This window comes from Somniosus microcephalus, chromosome 6 (assembly GCF_052327205.1).
Source record: "Somniosus microcephalus isolate GS21.2 chromosome 6, FLI_Smic_1.0, whole genome shotgun sequence".
In the NCBI taxonomy this organism is placed as follows: domain Eukaryota; kingdom Metazoa; phylum Chordata; class Chondrichthyes; order Squaliformes; family Somniosidae; genus Somniosus; species Somniosus microcephalus.
Genome location: NC_140992.1, coordinates 110,774,388 through 110,796,321, shown reverse-complemented (window position 1 = coordinate 110,796,321; position 21,934 = coordinate 110,774,388). Strand labels below are relative to the sequence as shown.

At 46.1% G+C, this 21,934-nt stretch overlaps 1 protein-coding gene across 1 annotated transcript in view; it reads left to right on the top strand.

Annotated features, from left to right (window-relative positions):
* aire (autoimmune regulator) overlaps positions 1-21,934 on the top strand; it is a 177,470-nt gene that overhangs the window by 139,451 nt on the left and 16,085 nt on the right. Inside the window, exons 9-13 of the mRNA XM_085990681.1 lie at positions 2,440-2,548; positions 9,469-9,657; positions 10,409-10,551; positions 11,986-12,064; positions 20,141-20,227. Coding sequence (XP_085846807.1) covers positions 2,440-2,548; positions 9,469-9,657; positions 10,409-10,551; positions 11,986-12,064; positions 20,141-20,227 — 607 coding nt within the window. The remainder of the gene's footprint in view (positions 1-2,439; positions 2,549-9,468; positions 9,658-10,408; positions 10,552-11,985; positions 12,065-20,140; positions 20,228-21,934) is intronic.

Sequence of the window (21,934 nt, the reverse complement as noted above, 5' to 3'; positions counted from 1 at the left end):
TGACTACTATATCTTCTTGACTTTGTAGCAATTGGCTTACAATCCGACATCAAATTGGAAAAAAGTGATAATGGAGGAATAGATAAAGAGGTTAATCCACAAATAGATAAAGGTGGCTTAGTCCCTCCAAATGAAAGACTAAGAGACTCGTGTAACTGAAGCACATCATGTCCAATCAAAATATCCGCACAGAGATTAGGCAAAACAGATAGGCGTATATCAGTATACGTATTACCTAGAAGAACCATTTTCACAAAGCAACAACCAGCTATTTGTGAAGTAAGGGTCGTCTGAGCCATACACACCTGATACGTAACAGGCGAAATTTTCAAATGCTTCTCCTTCGCAAACTGAAGACTTATAAAACTCTCAGTACTGCCCGTATCTATAAGGGCCTTCACTTCCAACCCATTAACTTGAGCCGTAACTATAGCTTTGTTTAGGCCATGAGCAAATGCAGCAGAAATTGATGCAATAAACGCCCTATCTAAAGGCTGAATAGTCACAGAAGAGGTAGTGGAGGAAGACCCTCCCACACCAGGAGAAGGGAAGGTAATTGAACCTGATGATTTGCACACACGTGCATAATGACCTCTCTTGCCACATTTACTACACACAGCCTCCCGAGCAGGACACTTCAGACGAGGCTGCCAGATATTCCCACAAAAATAACACTTCTGAATCCTAGAGGCAACGGCCGCCGAAGTAGAAACTGTTTCAAAATCTAGTAAACCACTCCCATTAAGTCCACATAATTCCTTTTCATCCAAAACTGCCGAAACCATAGTCGCAGGCCGATTAAAAACAGCATAAGAATCCAAACTTCTCTGAGCCATATCCAATGTAGAAGCTTGCTCAAAAGCACTTTTAAGATCCAGTCTTATTTTCTAACAACCGCTGACGAATTGATCTAGACAGTAATCCATTAATAAAAGCATCCCGTACCGATTCGTCCTTATATTCTTCAGCCATCACAGCCTTATAATTACAGTCAACACTAAGGCACCGAAGTGCTTGTAAATAAGTATCCAAAGATTCTCCCACCTGCTGCCTACGGGCAGATAGAAGATGACATGCAAATACCTCATTCTTTGGTTTAACAAAAATCTTTTCCAATGTAGAAGTAGCCTCTTCATAAGTTTTACAGTGCAAAATATATTTATATACATCCGGGTCAATGTAGTTGATCAGCATATTCAGCTTATTTAGAGCCTCTTGATCCAACACGCCCAAAAAGTTTTTAAATGTACAATACCAATGTTTCCATTTATCATCCACTCCAGCAGAATTGGGGTCAGCCTTGAATCGTTCTGGTTGAAGATATCGCTCCATTCTAACTTAAAGTTAATAAATTGAAATGAAGAATAGATTTGCCTTCCAAAGTTAGGCTTTATTAACTTTAAAATCAGCAGCATATCTTTCTACATCCAGTCCCAACTAAAGCTAGAAAAGGACTGAATTTAAGGTAGCCACAACACATCATGTGATCATCAACTACCAATGAGATTACAACACATATCCCAAGGCAGTTAACAAACAACGAATCACAATACTTTTACTAATCAAGGAATAATCACCACATACCTCACCCATGCTGCCAGTCTTCATGTTTGAGCACAGACAGTGGGGGTCATGTTAACTTGAGGCAATACTGTAAGACAGGCGATCTCAGATCGGTTGCCCGTTATACACACTGCCCAATTTTCCTTTCCATTGACTTCAGTGAGTTTTGGCAGGATACTTTACTGTGGGGAGCTTCACAACTGATCACGAACATAATCCTGTTCTCATCCAATATCTACACAAGTACTTTCAAACAGGGGTCACTGGATTGTGATCAGGAGCAGCAACTCTGACTGATTTACTCTCCCTGCTCAAGGAACCCTGACGGATTTTCTCTCCCTAGTCTGGGGCAGAGGACAATTCTACCAAACTTGCCAGTGTCCCAGCTGAGGTCAGCTAACCCAGCACTGAGAGGCGACCAAATCTGCCACCTTCTGGGTCTGTGTGGCTCAGCTACTCACAAAGCCATCAGAAGGGCTTCATATTTTAGAGTTTTCATTGGTAGACGACCACACAAACCTCAAATCAGAGGAGCACTCCGTATCAGGCTTTAAATCATAATACTCTCTGTTACACATCCCATCCTCACTATAAAGCTCTCAGTTAAAATACTCTCTGTTATATACTCCAACCTCATTATAAAGCTCTCAGTTATAATAATATCTGTAACACATCGCACCCTCATTAAAAAGCTCTGTTATAATAATCTGTTACACAACCCACCTGTTATATTTACATCTTAAAACTTCAACAATAGGTTAATAACAATGTATTTTGGAATAGATTTGAACTGCTCTTCTTGCTCCCAACACTCTTCCGCCTGTTTGTCTGAGCTGATCTGTCACTCATTTTTGTTTTGTTTCTGTATCTGCTCAGTGGCACCTGGAGATGTTTGTCCTGCATTCACAAAGATAGTGACACTCGAGCGACGTTAACCGCAGTGTCCGAGAAGAGTCAGCAATCGCAGAGCACAGCAGGAGTCCAGGTAAGTCATGTCCCAGTGAGGCCTTCATCAACACACTCTGTTTTACAGCACAAAGTATCAAAATAACCAAAGTAACATCTGTGGCCAGTGAGTCAAGCAAAATACTGTATGTTTAGTATTGTATATGGCATTAATATAGAAAAACAAAGAACACAAAACAGCCCAGACCAGCTCAAAAACATACCTCACCAGTGAGCCATGCACTTTGCTGTCAAATAGAGATGGAGCAAAAACCTTTTTAAGCCATGTCAAGCATCACCAACTCATGCTCAGACTAATCTCCATGGCAATGATTTCTTCTGGTTGCATTCATACCCGCCCCAAACGGTATGTCTCCTCTAATCCTTTTTTCTCCCATGATTGCCCAATAATGCCCTTACTTCCATCTCCAGAGCACTGCCCAATAATGTCCTTACTTCCATCTCCAGAACACTGCCCAATAATGTCCTTACTTCCATCTCCAGAGCACTGCCCAATAATGTCCTTACTTCCATCTCCAGAACACTGCCCAATAATGTCCTTACTTCCATCTCCAGAACACTGCCCAATAATGTCTTTACTTCCAAATCCAGAAAACTCCCCAATAATGTCCTTACTTCCATCTCCAGAACACTCCCCAATAATGTCCTTACTTCCATCTCCAGAACACTGCCCAATAATGTCCTTACTTCCATCTCCAGAGCACTCCCCAATAATGTCCTTACTTCCATCTCCAGAACACTGCCCAATAATGTCCTTACTTCCATCTCCAGAACACTCCCCAATAATGCCCTTACTTCCATCTCCAGAACACTGCCCAATAATGTCCTTACTTCCATCTCCAGAACACTCCCCAATAATGCCCTTACTTCCATCTCCAGAACACTCCCCAATAATGTCCTTACTTCCATCTCCAGAACACTCCCCAATAATGTCCTTACTTCCATCTCCAGAACACTGCCCAATAATGTCCTTACTTCCATCTCCAGAACACTCCCCAATAATGCCCTTACTTCCATCTCCAGAACACTCCCCAATAATGTCCTTACTTCCATCTCCAGAACACTCCCCAATAATGTCCATACTTACATCTCCAGAACATTGCTCAATAATGTCCTTACTTCCATCTCCAGAACACTGCCCAATAATGTCCTTACTTCCATCTCCAGAACACTGCCCAATAATGTCCTTACTTCCATCTCCAGAACATTGCTCAATAATGTCCTTACTTCCATCTCCAGAACACTGCCCAATAATGTCCTTACTTCCATCTCCAGAGCACTGCCCAATAATGTCCTTACTTCCATCTCCAGAACACTGCTCAATAATGTCCTTACTTCCATCTCCAGAACACTGCCCAATAATGTCCTTACTTCCATCTCCAGAACACTGCCCAATAATGTCCTTACTTCCATCTCCAGAACACTCCCCAATAATGTCCTTACTTCCATCTCCAGAACACTGCCCAATAATGTCCTTACTTCCATCTCCAGAACACTCCCCAATAATGTCCTTACTTCCATCTCCAGAACATTGCCCAATAATGTCCTTACTTCCATCTCCAGAACACTGCCCAATAATGTCCTTACTTCCATCTCCAGAACACTGCCCAATAATGTCCTTACTTCCATCTCCAGAACACTGCCCAATAATGTCCTTACTTCCATCTCCAGAACACTGCCCAATAATGTCCTTACTTCCATCTCCAGAACACTGCCCAATAATGTCCTTACTTCCATCTCCAGAACACTGCCCAATAATGTCCTTACTTCCATCTCCAGAACACTGCCCAATAATGTCCTTACTTCCATCTCTGGAAAACTCCCCAATAATGTCCTTACTTCCAAATCCAGAACACTCCCCAATAATGTCCTTACTTCCATCTCCAGAACACTGCCCAATAATGTCCTTACTTCCATCTCCAGAACACTGCCCAATAATGTCCTTACTTCCAAATCCAGAACACTCCCCAATAATGCCCTTACTTCCATCTCCAGAACATTGCTCAATAATGTCCTTACTTCCATCTCCAGAACACTGCCCAATAATGTCCTTACTTCCATCTCCAGAACACTGCCCAATAATGTCCTTACTTCCATCTCCAGAACATTGCTCAATAATGTCCTTACTTCCATCTCCAGAACACTGCCCAATAATGTCCTTACTTCCATCTCCAGAACACTGCCCAATAATGTCCTTACTTCCATCTCCAGGACATTGCTCAATAATGTCCTTACTTTCATCTCCAGAACACTGCCCAATAATGTCCTTACTTCCATCTCCAAAACATTGCTCAATAATGTCCTTACTTCCATCTCCAGAACACTGCCCAATAATGTCCTTACTTCCATCTCCAGAACACTGCCCAATAATGTCCTTACTTCCATCTCCAGAACACTGCCCAATAATGTCCTTACTTCCATCTCTGGAAAACTCCCCAATAATGCCCTTACTCCCATCTCCAGAACATTGCTCAATAATGTCCTTACTTTCATCTCCAGAACACTGCCCAATAATGTCCTTACTTCCATCTCCAGAACACTGCCCAATAATGTCCTTACTTCCATCTCCAGAACACTGCCCAATAATGTCCTTACTTCCATCTCCAGAACACTCCCCAATAATGTCCTTACTTCCATCTCCAGAACACTCCCCAATAATGTCCTTACTTCCATCTCCAGAGCACTGCCCAATAATGTCCTTACTTCCATCTCCAGAAAACTCCCCAATAATGTCCTTACTTCCATCTCCAGAACACTGCCCAATAATGTCCTTACTTCCACCTCTGCAAAACTCCCCAATAATGTCCTTACTTCCATCTCCAGAACATTGCTCAATAATGTCCTTACTTCCATCTCCAGAACACTGCCCAATAATGTCCTTACTTCCATCTCTGGAAAACTCCCCAATAATGCCCTTACTTCCATCTCCAGAACACTGCTCAATAATGTCCTTACTTCCATCTCCAGAACACTGCCCAATAATGTCCTTACTTCCATCTCCAGAACACTGCCCAATAATTTCCTTACTTCCATCTCCAGAACACTGCCCAATAATGTCCTTACTTCCATCTCCAGAACACTGCCCAATAATGTCCTTACTTCCATCTCCAGAACACTGCCCAATAATGTCCTTACTTCCATCTCCAGAGCACTGCCCAATAATGTCCTTACTTCCATCTCCAGAAAACTCCCCAATAATGTCCTTACTTCCATCTCCAGAACACTGCCCAATAATGTCCTTACTTCCATCTCTGGAAAACTCCCCAATAATGCCCTTACTTCCATCTCCAGAACATTGCTCAATAATGTCCTTACTTCCATCTCCAGAACACTGCCCAATAATGTCCTTACTTCCATCTCCAGAACACTGCCCAATAATGTCCTTACTTCCATCTCCAGAACACTGCCCAATAATGTCCTTACTTCCATCTCCAGAACACTCCCCAATAATGTCCTTACTTCCATCTCCAGAAAACTCCCCAATAATGTCCTTACTTCCATCTCCAGAACACTGCCCAATAATGTCCTTACTTCCATCTCCAGAACACTCCCCAATAATGTCCTTACTTCCATCTCCAGAGCACTGCCCAATAATGTCCTTACTTCCATCTCCAGAAAACTCCCCAATAATGTCCTTACTTCCATCTCCAGAACACTGCCCAATAATGTCCTTACTTCCAAATCCAGAGCACTGCCCAATAATGTCCTTACTTCCAAATCCAGAGCACTGCCCAATAATGTCCTTACTTCCAAATCCAGAGCACTGCCCAATAATGTCCTTACTTCCATCTCCAGAACACTGCCCAATAATGTCCTTACTTCCATCTCCAGAACACTGCCCAATAATGTCCTTACTTCCAAATCCAGAGCACTGCCCAATAATGTCCTTACTTCCAAATCCAGAACACTGCCCAATAATGTCCTTACTTCCAAATCCAGAGCACTGCCCAATAATTCCTTACTTCCATCTCCAGAACACTGCCCAATAATGTCCTTACTTCCAAATCCAGAGCATTGCCCAATAATGTGCTTACTTCCAAATCCAGAACACTGCCCAATAATTCCTTACTTCCATCTCCAGAACACTGCCCAATAATGTCCTTACTTCCAAATCCAGAGCACTGCCCAATAATGTGCTTACTTCCAAATCCAGAACACTGCCCAATAATGTCCTTACTTCCAAATCCAGAGCACTGCCCAACAATGTGCTTACTTCCAAATCCAGAACACTGCCTAATAATGTCCTCACTTCCGTCTCTGGAACTCAGGGGTCAAGTAGCAGAATGGATAGCTAGCTGCCTGCAAGACAGAAAGCAGAGAGTAAGGGTAAAGGGTATTTATTCAGAGTGGCAGAAGGTGGAAAGTGCTGGGACCACTGTTGTTCACAATTTATATTAACGATTTAGACTTTGGAATCAAAAACACAATTTCTAAATTTGCGGATGACACCAAATTGGGGGGGTGGGGTGTGGTGGCAGGGGGGTGGAATGCAGTAGCGGTGCGAGGGGAATAGTCAATATTCAGGAGGACAGCAACAAATTACAAGAAGACATTAATAAACTTGCAGAATGGGCATATAATTGGCATATGAATTTTGTGTGAGGTATTACATTTTGGTAAGAAAAATAAGGAGGTCACTTATTACTTGGAAAATAAGAATCTAAATGGGGTAGAAGAGCAAAGGGATCTAGGAGTGCAAAAACATGAATCACTTAAAGTAGCAACACAGGTTAATAAGGCCATAAAAAGCAAACCAGGCACTGGGGTTTATTTCTAGAGGGATAGAATTGAAAAGTAGAGAAGTTATGCTAAACTTGTATCGAACTTTGATTAGACCACACTTGGAGTACTGCGTACAGTTCTGGTTGCCGTATTATAAAAAGGATACAGAGGCACTGGAGAGGGTGCAAAAAAGATTTACAAGGCTGATATCAGAAATGCAAGGTTATACCTATCAGGAAAGGATAAGCAGGCTGGGTCTCTTTTCTGACGAAAGGTCATCGACCCGAAACGTTAACTCTGTTTCTCTCTCCTCAGATACTGCCTGACCTGCTGAGTGTTTCCAGCATTTTCTGTTTTTAATTCAGATTTCCAGCATCTGCAGTATTTTGCTTTTGTGTTGTCTGGGTCTCTTTTCTCTTGAACAGAGAAGGTTGAGGGGTGACCTAATAGAGGTCTTTAAAATTATGAAAGGTTTTGATAAAGTAGTCACAGAGAGAATGGGCTGGATTTTCATTGAGGAGGCGTGTAGGAGGCGGGACTGCAACTTTCGGGGTTGTAGTCCTGCCTCCATCGAGTTGTGGCCAACCCACGCGATTTTGACTTGATTGACCTTGTTGAGCCCGCCCAGCGGGCTCAGCAGGCCAATTAAGGGCCACCCGGCAACATGTGACGTCATAGATTGACATTTCATCTGTCAAGAGCTTTTTACAGATGAAATATCAGCGTTTGACAGCTGTTTGAAGCTGTCAAACACTGACAATCTGTACTCCAAGTTAATTCCTTCTTCTCAGGCTGATTTAGAGATCTCTCCAGAACAGAAAGCTGAATGCTGCAACTTTTGACAGCTCGCGGCCATTTTGCTTTCTGTGCCGGTGAGATGAGGGACTCCCGAGATCTGAAGGAAGGAAGGCTGTAAAGGTAAGTAAATGTAAGTAAAACTTCTTTAAACACTTTACACACACCAAACACACTTACCTCTGAAATCATGCACCCATCACTCACCTGAACACCGGACATCTCGAACCCTCCAAGTCCTTTAGCCCAACGGCCCACCTCGCTAACTTTCTGTGGTTTGGAGCCATCGAGAATCCCACACTTCAGCAATAAAAATAGGGATTAGGCTAAAAACTGCCTGTTAACTACTAATCCCCTTCCCGCCTCGGGGAGGCGGGTCCCAACACAGGTCGGGTATCCGCCTCCTTTGAAACTGGCATGGAGGCGGGTTGGGGGCAGTATGAGTTTGTGCCCCCCGATTTCGAGATTTTAATCCCCCTCACGCCTCCAATCCCACCTCCACGGCCCAATGAAAATCCTGCCCAATGTTTCCACTTGTGAGGAAGAGCAAAACTAGAGGCCATCAATATAAGATAGTCACCAAGAAATCAAATAGGGAATTCAGAAGAAACTTCTTTACCCAGAGAGTGGTGAGAATGTGGAACTCGCTGCCACAGGGAGTGGTTGAGGCGAATAGCATGGATGCATTGAAGGAGAGGCTAGATAAGAATCTGAGGGAGAAAGAAATAGAAGGTTATATTGATAGAGTTAGATGAGGAAGGATGGGAGGAGCATAAACGTTGGCATAGACTTGTTGGACTGAATGGCCTGTTTTTGTGCTGTATATTCTATGTAATTCGGTGTAACACTGCCCAATAATGTCCTCACTACCATCTCCAGAACACTGCCCTATAATGCCATTACTTCTATCTATAAAGCATTGCGTAATAATGCCCCCAATCTCAGTGTTAGCTACCAGTATACCCATCCGTGCATTTATCACCCCAGGATCCATATCTCCAAGACTCTTTTGATGACCTTCCCAGCTCCACCCTTGAACAGTTAATCGAGAACTTTGCAGAGATCTTTTATTATTTCCCCTCCATTCTGCCCGAACTCCCTTCATCCCCTGCTAAGCTGGCCTTGTAATCCTACCACTCTCCCCTCGTTCCCCCATCACACTTCCTTCGTCCTCCTGCAGCACTTCCCTCACCCCCGTGCCACACAACCTCGTCCCGCCACCGCACATCAGGTTGTTGCACACCAATCCCACATGGAGCATTGTCTCACCTTTCTCACCGCTTTCCTCCCTCAGCTTCCTTCCCATTCATTTTCTTGGGATTGGGAACTGCATGTAGTCAGGGATTGCTGGCCGCAGCTCGTGTTGTCCACACCTGGCCCGCTCACTTTCCCATGCAGTAACTGTTTATTTTTCTGCTCTAGGTGGTCTTGTACCAGCAGAGGTTGGTGGGAGAGTTGGAGCAGCTGCTGAAATCGACACCGTTCACCAGCAGAGAGCATCCTCCCAACATCGGACCCCCATCCACGGCAATAACCACACCACCATCTTCAACACCCTCTTCAGCTTCATCTTCCTCTTCAACCGCTTTTACTGGCAATGGGAAACAGCAGGTAACACAATCGGAATGTTACATCACCTGAAGTCTGCACCCGCTCCTCCTCCAACCGTCACAGTCTGGGGTCTCCATTCAGTCTCCCCACACAATCGCAGTCTGATCTCTGAGGTTCCCCGCCCCCTCACCCACCCAACAATCACAGTCTGGAGTTTCCACAACCCCACCTGCACCCTCCCCCACCATCACAGTTCAGGGACAATGTTCCTCCCCTCCCCCACCATCACAGTCTCGACTCTAGGTCTGCTCCTCCAGCGTCAGTCTGAACTCCCCTTCCCCGACCCCACCATCACAGTCTTGGACCTGGGTTCCCCCTCCCCAATGCCACCATGACAGTCTGGGATCTCTTTGCTCTCCCTAACCCACCCTACTATCACAATCTGGGCTCTCTGTGTTTCCCTTCCCCCACTCCACCATCATAGTCTGGGATCTCTGGGCTCCCCCTCCTTCTGTTATTGCTGGCATTCCATTTCCACTCCCTCAGTTAACAGTGGCATTCTCTTTCCTCCCTCATCCCAGAGTCATGCTCTCAGCTTCTTCTCTCTTCCCCCTCCAAGTACTACGACCAGCTGCTCCCTTCTTCCTTCTCTACTTCATTTCTACCCTTCCTTAATTTCCCCTCTCCCTTTCACTTTCCCTCCCTTCACTTCTCCCCTTACCCCATCAGTGATATCCTTTCCCGTTCTTGCTAACAACCCTGCCTGTGATGGAGTAACAGTACTCCTAATGCCCCATCTTTATATCTTCAGATGTTGCAGCAGACTCGTGAAAATCAGACACTCAAGCCCAGTTGTGGTGTGTGCAAAGCCGGTGGAGATCTGAAACGCTGCACCCAGTGCCATGGAGCCTTCCATTCCCACTGCCACTTCCCTCCCACCCCAGAGAATATGAGGTAAGTGATCGGAGCTACTGGGAGAGCAGCCATTAATGTTAAAGTAACTACACTGCAGGAACTCACTCTGTCTGGTGTCGGGTACATGTTAACGTAACTACACTGCAGGAACTCACTCTGTCTGGTGTCGGGTACATGTTAACGTAACTACACTGCAGGAACTCGCTCTGTCTGGTGTCGGGTACATGTTAACGTAACTACACTGCAGAAACTCACTCTGTCTGGTGTCGGGTACATGTTAACGTAACTACACTGCAGGAACTCACTCTGTCTGGTGTCGGGTACATGTTAACATAACTACACTGCAGGAACTCACTCTGTCTGGTGTCGTGTACATGTTAACATAACTACACTGCAGGAACTCGCTCTGTCTGGTGTCGGGTACATGTTAACGTAACAACACTGCAGGAACTCACTCTGTCTGGTGTCGTGTACATGTTAACATAACTACACTGCAGGAACTCGCTCTGTCTGGTGTCGGGTACATGTTAACGTAACTACACTGCAGAAACTCACTCTGTCTGGTGTCGGGTACATGTTAACATAACTACACTGCAGGAACTCACTCTGTCTGGTGTCGGGTACATGTTAAAGTAACTACACTGCAGAAACTCACTCTGTCTGGTGTCGGGTACATGTTAACATAACTACACTGCAGGAACTCACTCTGTCTGGTGTCGTGTACATGTTAACATAACTACACTGCAGGAACTCGCTCTGTCTGGTGTCGGGTACATGTTAACGTAACAACACTGCAGGAACTCACTCTGTCTGGTGTCGTGTACATGTTAACATAACAACACTGCAGGAACTCACTCTGTCTGGTGTCGTGTACATGTTAACATAACTACACTGCAGGAACTCGCTCTGTCTGGTGTCGGGTACATGTTAACATAACTACACTGCAGGAACTCGCTCTGTCTGGTGTCGGGTACATGTTAACGTAACAACACTGCAGGAACTCGCTCTGTCTGGTGTCGGGTACATGTTAACGTAACAACACTGCAGGAACTCGCTCTGTCTGGTGTCGGGTACATGTTAACGTAGCTACACTGCAGGAACTCACTCTGTCTGGTGTCGGGTACATGTTAACGTAACTACACTGCAGGAACTTGCTCTGTCTGGTGTCGTGTACATGTTAACATAACTACACTGCAGGAACTCGCTCTGTCTGGTGTCGGGTACATGTTAACATAACTACACTGCAGGAACTCGCTCTGTCTGGTGTCGGGTACATGTTAATGTAACTACACTGCAGGAACTCGCTCTGTCTGGTGTCGGGTACATGTTAACGTAACTACACTGCAGGAACTCACTCTGTCTGGTGTCGGGTACATGTTAACGTAACTACACTGCCTGACACTCAATAAGAAATTAAAACCACTATTTTGTATTGTGGCTTTTACTGACCCCATGGCTTCATCTGTGTCACAGGACAGGAAGGTGTACCTCCTGTACAAACCCGACTGAGCCTGAGGTGCGACAGAAACCCCTGGTGACACAAGCAGCTCCGGTAAGTCAGTGATATTTGTGAACCACTATTACAGATAACTGCTGCTACAATTCTTAGTAAGTTTATCCAGCTAGTAACTAAGTCATATATAGCACATAATGTTGCATTCTTATAGAGTTAGTAGATATTTTTATAACTTACCAAAGTACTGTATAAGGTATCAGCCTTGGCTCAGTGGTAGCAGCCTGAGTCAGACGGTTGCGGGCTCAAGCCCCACTCCAGTGACTTGAGCACATAATCTAGGCCGACACTCCAGAGCAGTACTGAGGGAGTACAGAATTGTCGGAGGTGCCATCTTTCAAATGAGATGTTAAACCAAGGCCCCATCTGCCCCCTCAGGTGGATGTCTTGTAAGGGATCCCATGGCATTACTTGAAGAAGAGCAAGGAGTTCTCCCGGTGTTCTGGCCAACATTTATCCCTCAACCTACACCTTAAACAGATTATCTGGTCACTTATCTTATTGCTGTTTGTGAGATCTTGCTGTGAGAAAATTGGCTGCCACAATTGTTACATTACATCAGTGACTACACATGAAAATCATTTCATTAGCTGTGAAGCGCTTTGGGACGTCCTGAGGTTGTGAAAGGTGCTATATAAATGCAAGTGCTTTTGTTCGTTTACTGTAGCCCGTTCATAGACAGACTCATGCGCACACACACTCACACACCCTGTACTGGGTGGCACACATTCAACATGCACAAATCCACACATCAGGTGCTGAGCCATTCACACCAGGACAGTTCTCGTTTGATCACTGGTATGTGCTGAGTTTGCTAATCTCAGTTTGGGTGATAGTAGCGTGATAAAATCGGTGCCAGCAGCCTTCGCATGAGGGAGGGAGAAAATAAGTCAGTGTTCTCACTCCTGGTCACTATCCAGTGAGGCCTGCTGGAATGAGTGTGTATGCATTGGGTGTTGGGTGACGACTGGATCGGGCTCAGCTGTGATGCCTCCGCTGTTTAATATTTTTGCTGACATTCACTGTCCAGGCCCAAACCTAAAGAATGACCAGTTGAATGAGTTAGCAGAAGGCAGCCAGCACCCATGGAACTGCCCCAGCAAGAGTCAGAACCTTTAGGAGAGATGGAGAGAAAACTAAGGGGAAATGCTGATGGAATGGCACAGTTTTAAAGAGTGTGCAGGGACAGAGGGACCTGGGAGTTAATGTGCATAGGTCCCTGAAGGTGGCAGGGCATATTGAGAGAGTGGTTAGCAAAGCATATGGCATCTTGGGTTTCATAAATAGAGGTACAGTATTGAGTACAAAAGTAGAGAAGTTATGCTGAACCTTTATAAAGCGCTGGTTAGGCCACAACTGGAGTATTGCGTCTGTTAAGTCCGTGAATGATTGAGACACGGACTAGCAGGAGAGAAAATAAACAGAACTTTACTGGTGAAAGGCATAAACGAATCTAAACAACAGAGGCTCTCTAGCGCCTTTTATGCAGGGGTGGTCACTGCCGGTACTGCAGTCTGAGACCAGTTATTCTCTTAAAGGTACATACACAACAATTCCTCCCCTTTTAGATAAACAGTACATAACATTCATTTAACAACTAATGATAACGAATTACAATCACAATTACTGTTGCTAGATACATTGGTTAAGTTTAAGCAATTATAAGTTCAGTCTTTGAGGAGGCTTCCGAATTCTGTCTGGATAACGCCTCTTTGGAGTATCAGGTTCTTCTGGCAATGTTGAGTCGGAATCAATGTCGTTGTTTGGTTCATCTGCTTCCAATATTACCGGTTCTGCGGTAGCTGCAATTGGAACGTCGATTTCATTACCAGGTGTATCAGATCGTGGTGTGGAGTTGACGTTTTCCAGTGACTCTAGAATCTGGTCAGCATGGCGTCTTACAATGCTCTCCCCAATGTCCACAGTATACATGAGAGGTCCTTGTCGTGTACAAATCGTTCCTGGCTGCCATTTCTCAGTGCGGTAGTCCCGGGCCAAAACTGGTTGACCTATCTTAAAACTCCTGGTCAGCCTTTCATTCATATTCTGAAACTGCCTGTTCTCCACATCTCTTTGGACGTTTGGCTTAACCAAATCCAAGCGGCATCGTAGTCTTCGATTGAAGAACATCATGGCTGGAGTTTGGTTGGTAACCGCATGTGTCGCATTCCGGTAGGCAAACAAGAAGTTGTCCACCTTGTGTTGTAGGGGTATATCTTCATTACACATTGCCTTGATAGCCTTCTTGAATGTTTGGACAAACCTCTCGGCCAATCCATTAGTGGCTGGCTGATATGGGGCAGATGTGTAATGCTTAACACCATTGTTCTTTAAGAACCTCCGGAACTCTTCAGACACAAATTGTGGTCCATTGTCAGAGCAAATCTGTTCAGGCAGCCCATTCCTGGCGAATATGGTTCGTAAAACTGCGATAGTTTTTTCCGTGGTGGTTGAGGACATTTTTATTACCACTGGCCACTTTGAATGTGCATCCACCGCAATTAAAAACATCGAGTCCATGAAGGGACCAGCAAAATCAATGTGCACCCTTTGCCATGGAGATGAGGGCCACTCCCATGGATGCAGAGGAGCTTGTGGTGGGGCATTTTGGACCTTCTGGCATCCTGCACAGCTCTTGGTCATCTCTTCGATTTCTCTATCGATTCCCGGCCACCACACAAACGCTCTGGCTAAGCTCTTCATTTTTACCCCACCCAGATGACCCTCATGAAGCTCATTGAGCACTCTATCCGTCAACTTAGGTGGAATTACTACTCTGGATCCACACATCAAGGTTCCTCTGCACACTGACAGCTGTTCTCTTCTTGGCGAAAATGCTGGCAGCAGTGGTTCGCCATGTGCTGGCCATCCCTTCACCGTTAAATCATAGACCCGTGATAGTGTCGGGTCATTCCGTGTTTCCTTTTCTATGTTTGCATTCGTCACAGGGAGACATTCGACTATGGTCGAGTGGAATAACTCCATTGGATCCACTGCAAGGTCTTCTTCTTCCACCGTCAGCAACGGTAGACGTGACAATCCATCAGCATTTCCATGCTGTTTAGTTCCCCTGTACTCGATGTCATATTGGTGTGCCCCTAGGAAAAGGGACCATCTCTGCAGCCGTTGTGCTGTCATTATCGGTACGCCCTTCTGAGGGTTGAAAATGGAGACAAGAGGTTGATGATCGGTTAGTAGAGTAAATTTTTGACCGTGCAGATAGTGATTGAACTTCTTCACCCCCCACACTAGGCTGAGGGCCTCTCTGTCAATCTGGGCGTAGTTACGCTCGGCAGAAGTTAACGAGCGTGACGCAAAAGCTATCGGCCTCTCCAAACCATCAAGGAATTTATGTGACAGTACCGCCCCAATGCCGTAGGGAGACGCATCACACGCCAGCCTGATTGGCAATGCTGGGTTGTAGTGAGCCAATACTTCCTTCGAAGTGATTAAGTCCTTACTCTTCTGAAAAGCACGTTTACAATCATCGCTCCATTTCCATGCTACCCCCGTTCGTAGCAGGGCGTTCAGTGGATGCAGAATTGTCGACAAATTCGGCAAAAACTTATGATAGTAATTCACCAACCTGAGGAATGACCTCAGTTGCGACACATTTTCAGGCGCTGGGGCCTTAACAACCGCTTCAATTTTGTCAGGGGACTTATGTAACCCCTCTTCATCAATCACATGGCCACAATACGATATCTGGTTCTTAAAAAATTCGCACTTGGGGCGGTTGGCTCGCAGCCCATGTTCCCGTAGTCTAGTGAGCACCTGTTCTAGGTTGTTAAGGTGTTCACTGTCATCTTCACCTGTCACAAGGATGTCGTCCAAGTAACACTGAGTCCCCGGAATCCCTTGCAGGACTTGTTCCATCGCTCTTTGCCATATCGCCGGAGCCGATGCTACTCCGAATACCAATCGATGATACTGGTAAAGACCTTTGTGAGTGTTTATCGTGAGATACTTCCTAGAGGACTCTTCAACCTCCATCTGCAAATATGCTTGTGCTAGGTCAATTTTTGTAAAACGCTTCCCTCCAGACAGTGAGGCGAAGATGTCTTCTATCCTTGGAAGAGGATATTGTACTGTGTGAAGGATAGGGTTCACCGTCACCTTGAAATCCCCACAGATGCGAATCTTCCTTGGCTCTCCGGACTTATTGCTTAACGTTTTCTTCATGACAGGAACGATGGGTGTCGCCCACTCGCTCCAGTCGACCTTAGACAACACGCCCGCCTTCTCCAGATTCTCCAGCTCTGCCTCGACAGCTGGACGAATTGCATATGGTACCGGTCTCGCTTTGAAAAACTTGGGAACTGCATTCTCTTCTATTTTTAACGAGGCGGTTACGCCTTTAAGCGTGCCCAGTTCTTGTTGAAATACCTCTTTGGCGTTAGCTAAGATTGTTGACAATCGTCCAGGAGTGACGTCTTCATCTTTTTTACCGTCCACCATCATTGCACGAATGGAATGCCAATCTAAGTTTATCTTCCTGATCCATTCCCGTCCCAATAACGGTGGTCCACCATTTGGCAGTATGTAGAGATACAATTTCCGTATTTTCTTGCCATTGTATTCGACAGGCACCCTTATTTTTCCTCTGGGGTATACTTTTTGCCCCGTATACGTCGTCAAGACGATGGATGTCTCTCTCAAGGGTATGTGTGAAAATAGCCACTCATAGTCTCGTCGATTCATGACGGTTAGCGCTGATCCTGTATCCAATTCCATTTTAACTTGGGACCCTGCTATCGTGAGGGTGACCCAAATGGTTCGGTGATCCTCTTTTGCGATTACATTGTGAAGTTTGAGACAGCTTAATCTCCTGTTCTCGGATTCACTATCGCTCATCTGGTCTTCGGAACTACTGTCCGTCATCTTCTGTACTTTCTTGTACGGTTCCTTAGTAGCCTTTTTGTTGTCACTGGTCTTCTTCCCAGACCTACAAACTCGTGCAATGTGTCCAATCTTCCCACATTGTCTGCATATTTTGTCTTTGGACCAGCAGTCCTTCTGGTCATGGTTAGTTCTGCCGCAGCGATAACATTTTGCAAATCCCCGTGTCATTTCGTGGGTGCCGTATTCCTGTGGTTTTTGTTGAATTTCTGCAGCTCCCCTGGCTGCTGCTTCATACGATACTGCCACGCTGAAAGCCTTATCTAGCGTCAGCTCTTTTTCTGCGAGTAACTTCTTCTGTGTTCCTTCACTCAAGAGTCCACAGACAAATTTGTCCCGTAGGGTACCTGCCAGTCCTGCTCCGAACTGGCAGTGCTTTGATAGCTTGCGTAGTTCCGTAAGGTACTCAGCATTGCTCTCATCTTTGTGCTGAGTTCTCCTGTGGAATTTAAATCTTTCTGCTATCAACAGCGGTGCAGGGTTTAAGTGCTCCTGTAGAACAGCAACAATTTCGTTAAAACTCTTCGCCTTCGGTTTGGCTGGAGTAATCAGATCCCGCAATAGGCCGTACGTTCTAGCGCCCATTACGTTTAGCAATATTGATGCCTTTTTCCCCTCCGCTATTTCATTTGCCTCGAAATATACCTCGACTCTTTCCACATACGTGGTCCAGTCCTCTAATGTATTATCAAAAGCAGTGATACAGCCAGTCTTCGGCATCTTGCAAATCTAAAATGGCGTCTCCCGCGCTTTGCCTTCTTCCCCGATTTAACAAAATGGCGCCTCCCGCGCTTTGTCTTCTTCCCCGCTGTTGTTAGCGCTGCTTTCCACGGTTTCCTGCGCGTTAAATATTAATTCGCTTTCTTTTATTATCTTCCCGTCGTGGAGCGGACCCTCTGGGACACTTCCCTCCCCCTTCTGAGGTCCGAACGCTGCCCAGCATCGAAACACCGGCCGCGCCCTGTATGCTCCACCCTCTCTCTCTCTCCTTGCTTCCCACCTCGCTGCCCGGCCCCGTTGCAGCCCAGGAAGGATCAGAGCACTACCTGCCACCAGCCCGATTAGCTGGGAAACCACGGACCGAGGAACCCAGCCTGGCTCTGGACAGTCTCTCCTGCAAGTTTTGAACTCGATGATTGACGGTCGACGCCCGTTTCTCGAGTTTCAATGGCCTATTTTTTTTTTCTTCTTTCTTCTGGCTCCGACCTTCAGCAACGTCGTCGGAGCTGCTGCTGAGTTGCAGGTAAGTTCGTTTCTAACTCGTCGCCAGTGTTAAGTCCGTGAATGATTGAGACACGGACTAGCAAGAGAGAAAATAAACAGAACTTTACTGGTGAAAGGCATAAACGAATCTAAACAACAGAGGCTCTCTAGCGCCTTTTATACAGGGGTGGTCACTGCCGGTACTGCAGTCTGAGACCAGTTATTCTCTTAAAGGTACATACACAACAGCGTCCAGTTCTGGTCACCACACTTTAGGAAGGATGTGAAGGCCCTTGAGAGGGTGCAGAGGAGATTTACCAGAATGGTTCCGGGGATCTTAGCTACAAGGACAGGTTGGAGAAGCTGGATTTGTTTTCATTGGAGCAAAGGAGGTTGAGGGATGATTTGATAGAGGTGTACAAGATTATGAAGGGTTTGGATAGGCTGTACGGGGAAAGGCTGTTCCCATTAGTTGATGGTTCAACGACTAGGGGACACAGATTTAAGGTTTTGGGCAAGAGATACAGGGGGGACGTGAGGAAAAACTTTTTTACGCAGCGAGTGGTGATGACCTGGAATTCGCTGCCGATGGAAGTGGTGGAAGTGGAGACACTCAGCGTTTTCAAGGGGAGACTGGATAGGCACTCGAGGGAAATAAACTTGCAGGGCTACGGGGATAGAGCAGGGGAATGGGACTGACTGGATTGCTCTACAGAGAGCTGTCACGGACTCGATGGGCCAAATGACCTCCTTCTGTGCCGTTATGACTCTATGGCTATGAAAGAATAAGCAGCAAATCTATGGGCGTCTGCTGATTAGCCACCCACAGAACCTGAATTATATCACCAGCAACTAACTCCAGGACTGATCAGCACTCACTTCAAAGCTCTTCCTCTGACATTGTAATGACGATTACAGGTCCTGACCTACAATGCACACTTGGTGCAGCAGCCATAGTGTTGGCACGACGTGAGAGAAAGAAGAGTGTTATTCCCAGTCAGTTGTTTATTCATTGCTTGTCTGGGTGGGGTACCCATCTCCTAGCAATACAGTGAACGGAGTGGACCTATCTTTCCTGATAGTGTACTGAGGAATGCACCCAGGCTCAGTGACAGTCCTGGAATCTCAATCTTGGATCTGATAATCAGTGTTTGTGGCATGACCCTCACTCCCACAAGGAGTAGGAAACAAGACCAAGTAGGAGGCAAGGTGTTAAATGCAGAGCACCACACTATCTGTGAATCCAATGGGCAGGAGTTCCGCTAGGTAATCGGTCAAACCTACGCAAAAGATCGAGGAATTTCAAGCGCAAATTATGTTCAGCACAAATCGAGTTTCCACGATCTTTTGCGCTAGTTTAAAAAACATTGCGCAAGAAGCTGGCCCCGCCCACAAAAACGGGTATGCCCCCAGGGTGAATTAATCGCCATGGCAAGTTTCTGCGAATTGGGGCCCATTTGCAGGCCTTCGAAGAGGCTCTTAAAATTAAGCTTTTTTAGATGCAAGGACACTAATAGACACCTTTTAAAAGCTCTTTAATTTTTTTAATTTACTAAGAAATTGACTACTGTACACCAATGTAACTGGTAAATGGTTCTGTATAGTTTGTTAAAGTCATTTTCAATTATTTAAAATGGGTTCCTCACAGGTGGTGGACTAGACACTGATTAAAAATGCATTTTTGTGATAAACCCATTTCCAGCTGTATTAATAAAACCGCACCAGGTTACCACTATTATTTAAATATATCAAGGAATATTTTTTAATGCAAAAATGTTTTAAAACAAATTACATTCTAAGACGCTGCCCGATTGCGCTGGTTCATGGAAGATTTTACATACACCGATATGCAAATGAGGTTGAGCAGAAACTTGAGCAAAAAAAATACTTCTGAAATCTAGCTAAATTTTGAACACAATTTGGGCCCAGATCGCTGATTGTGCCCCAGCGGAAACTCTTAGCCACTGAGTTTAACATTTAATTTCTATGGTTTTTCTTCCTCTTTCTCTTTAGACTGTCGTTGAACATGAAGCAGAACCGGATTCCTTTGTTAATGAGCAGCTCTTCAACAAGGAGGAGTTTGACTCGATTCTTCGAGAGGTGAGCTGCTAACAAACTCAGAAAGCAACAAAAGGAACAACCAAACAAACATGGGGGGACAGGGGTATAGACATTCTCGCTTCACACTCTGCCACTGGGTGGTGCAGTGGGTTAGACACTGTCCTTTCACACTCTGGGACTGGGTGGTACAGTGGGTCAGACACTGCCCTTTCACACTCTGCCACTGGGTGGTGCAGTGGGTCAGACACTGTCCTTACACACTCTGGGACTGGGTTGTACAGTGGGTCAGACACTGCCCTTTCACACTCTGGGACTGGGTGGTGCAGTGGGTCAGACACTGTCCTTTCACATTCTGGGACTGGGTGATACAGTGGGTCAGACACTCTTTTCACACTCTGGGACTGGGTGGTACAATGGGTCAGACACTGTCCTTTCACACTCTGGGCCTGGGTGGTACAGGGAATTAGACACTGTCCTTTCACACTCTGGGACTGGGTGGTGCGGTGGGTCAGACACTGTCCGTTCACACTCTGGGAATGGGTGGTACCGTGGGTCAGACACTGTCCTTTCACACTCAGGGACTGGGTGGTGCGGTGGGTCAGACACTGTCCTTTCACACTCTGGGACTGGGTGGTACAGTGGGTCAGACACTGTCATTTCACACTCTGGGACTGGGTGGTGCAGTGAGTCAGACACTGTCCTTTCACACTCTGGGACTGGATGGTACAGTGGGTCAGATATTGTCGTTTCACACCCTGGGCCTGGGTGGTACAGTGAGTCAGACACTGTCCTTTCACACTCTGCCACTGGGTGGTACAGTGAGTCAGACACTGTCCTTTCACACTCTGCCACTGGGTGGTACAGTGGGTCAGACACTGTCCTTTCACACTCTGGGACTGGGTGGTGCAGTGGGTCAGACACTGTCCTTTCACACTCTGCCACTGGGTTGTACAGTGGGTCAGACACTGTCCTTTCACACTCTGGGACTGGGTGGTGCAGTGGGTCAGACACTGTCCTTTCACACTCTGGGACTGGGTGGTGCAGTGAGTCAGACACTGTCCTTTCACACTCTGGGACTGGATGGTACAGTGGGTCAGACACTGTCTTTTCACACTCTGGGACTGGGTGGTACAGTGGGTCAGACACTGTCCTTTCACACTCTGCCACTGGGTGGTACAGTGAGTCAGACACTGTCCTTTCACACTCTGGGACTGGATGGTACAGTGGGTCAGACACTGTCTTTTCACACTCTGGGACTGGGTGGTACAGAGGGTCAGACACAGTCCTTTCACATTCTGGGACTGGGTGGTACAGTTGGTCAGACACTGTCCTTTCACACTGTGGGACTGGATGGTACAGTGGGTCAGACATTGTCGTTTCACACCCTGGGCCTGGGTGGTACAGTGAGTCAGACACTGTCCTTTCACACTCTGCCACTGGGTTGTACAGTGGGTCAGACACTGTCCTTTCACACTCTGGGACTGGGTGGTGCAGTGGGTCAGACACTGTCCTTTCACACTCTGCCACTGGGTTGTACAGTGGGTCAGACACTGTCCTTTCACACCCTGGGCCTGGGTGGTACAGTGAGTCAGACACTGTCCTTTCACACTCTGGGACTGGGTGGTACAGTGAGTCAGACACTGTCCTTTCACACTCTGGGACTGGGTGGTACAGTGGGTCAGACACTGTCCTTTCACACTCTGCCACTGGGTGGTACAGTGAGTCAGACACTGTCCTTTCACACTC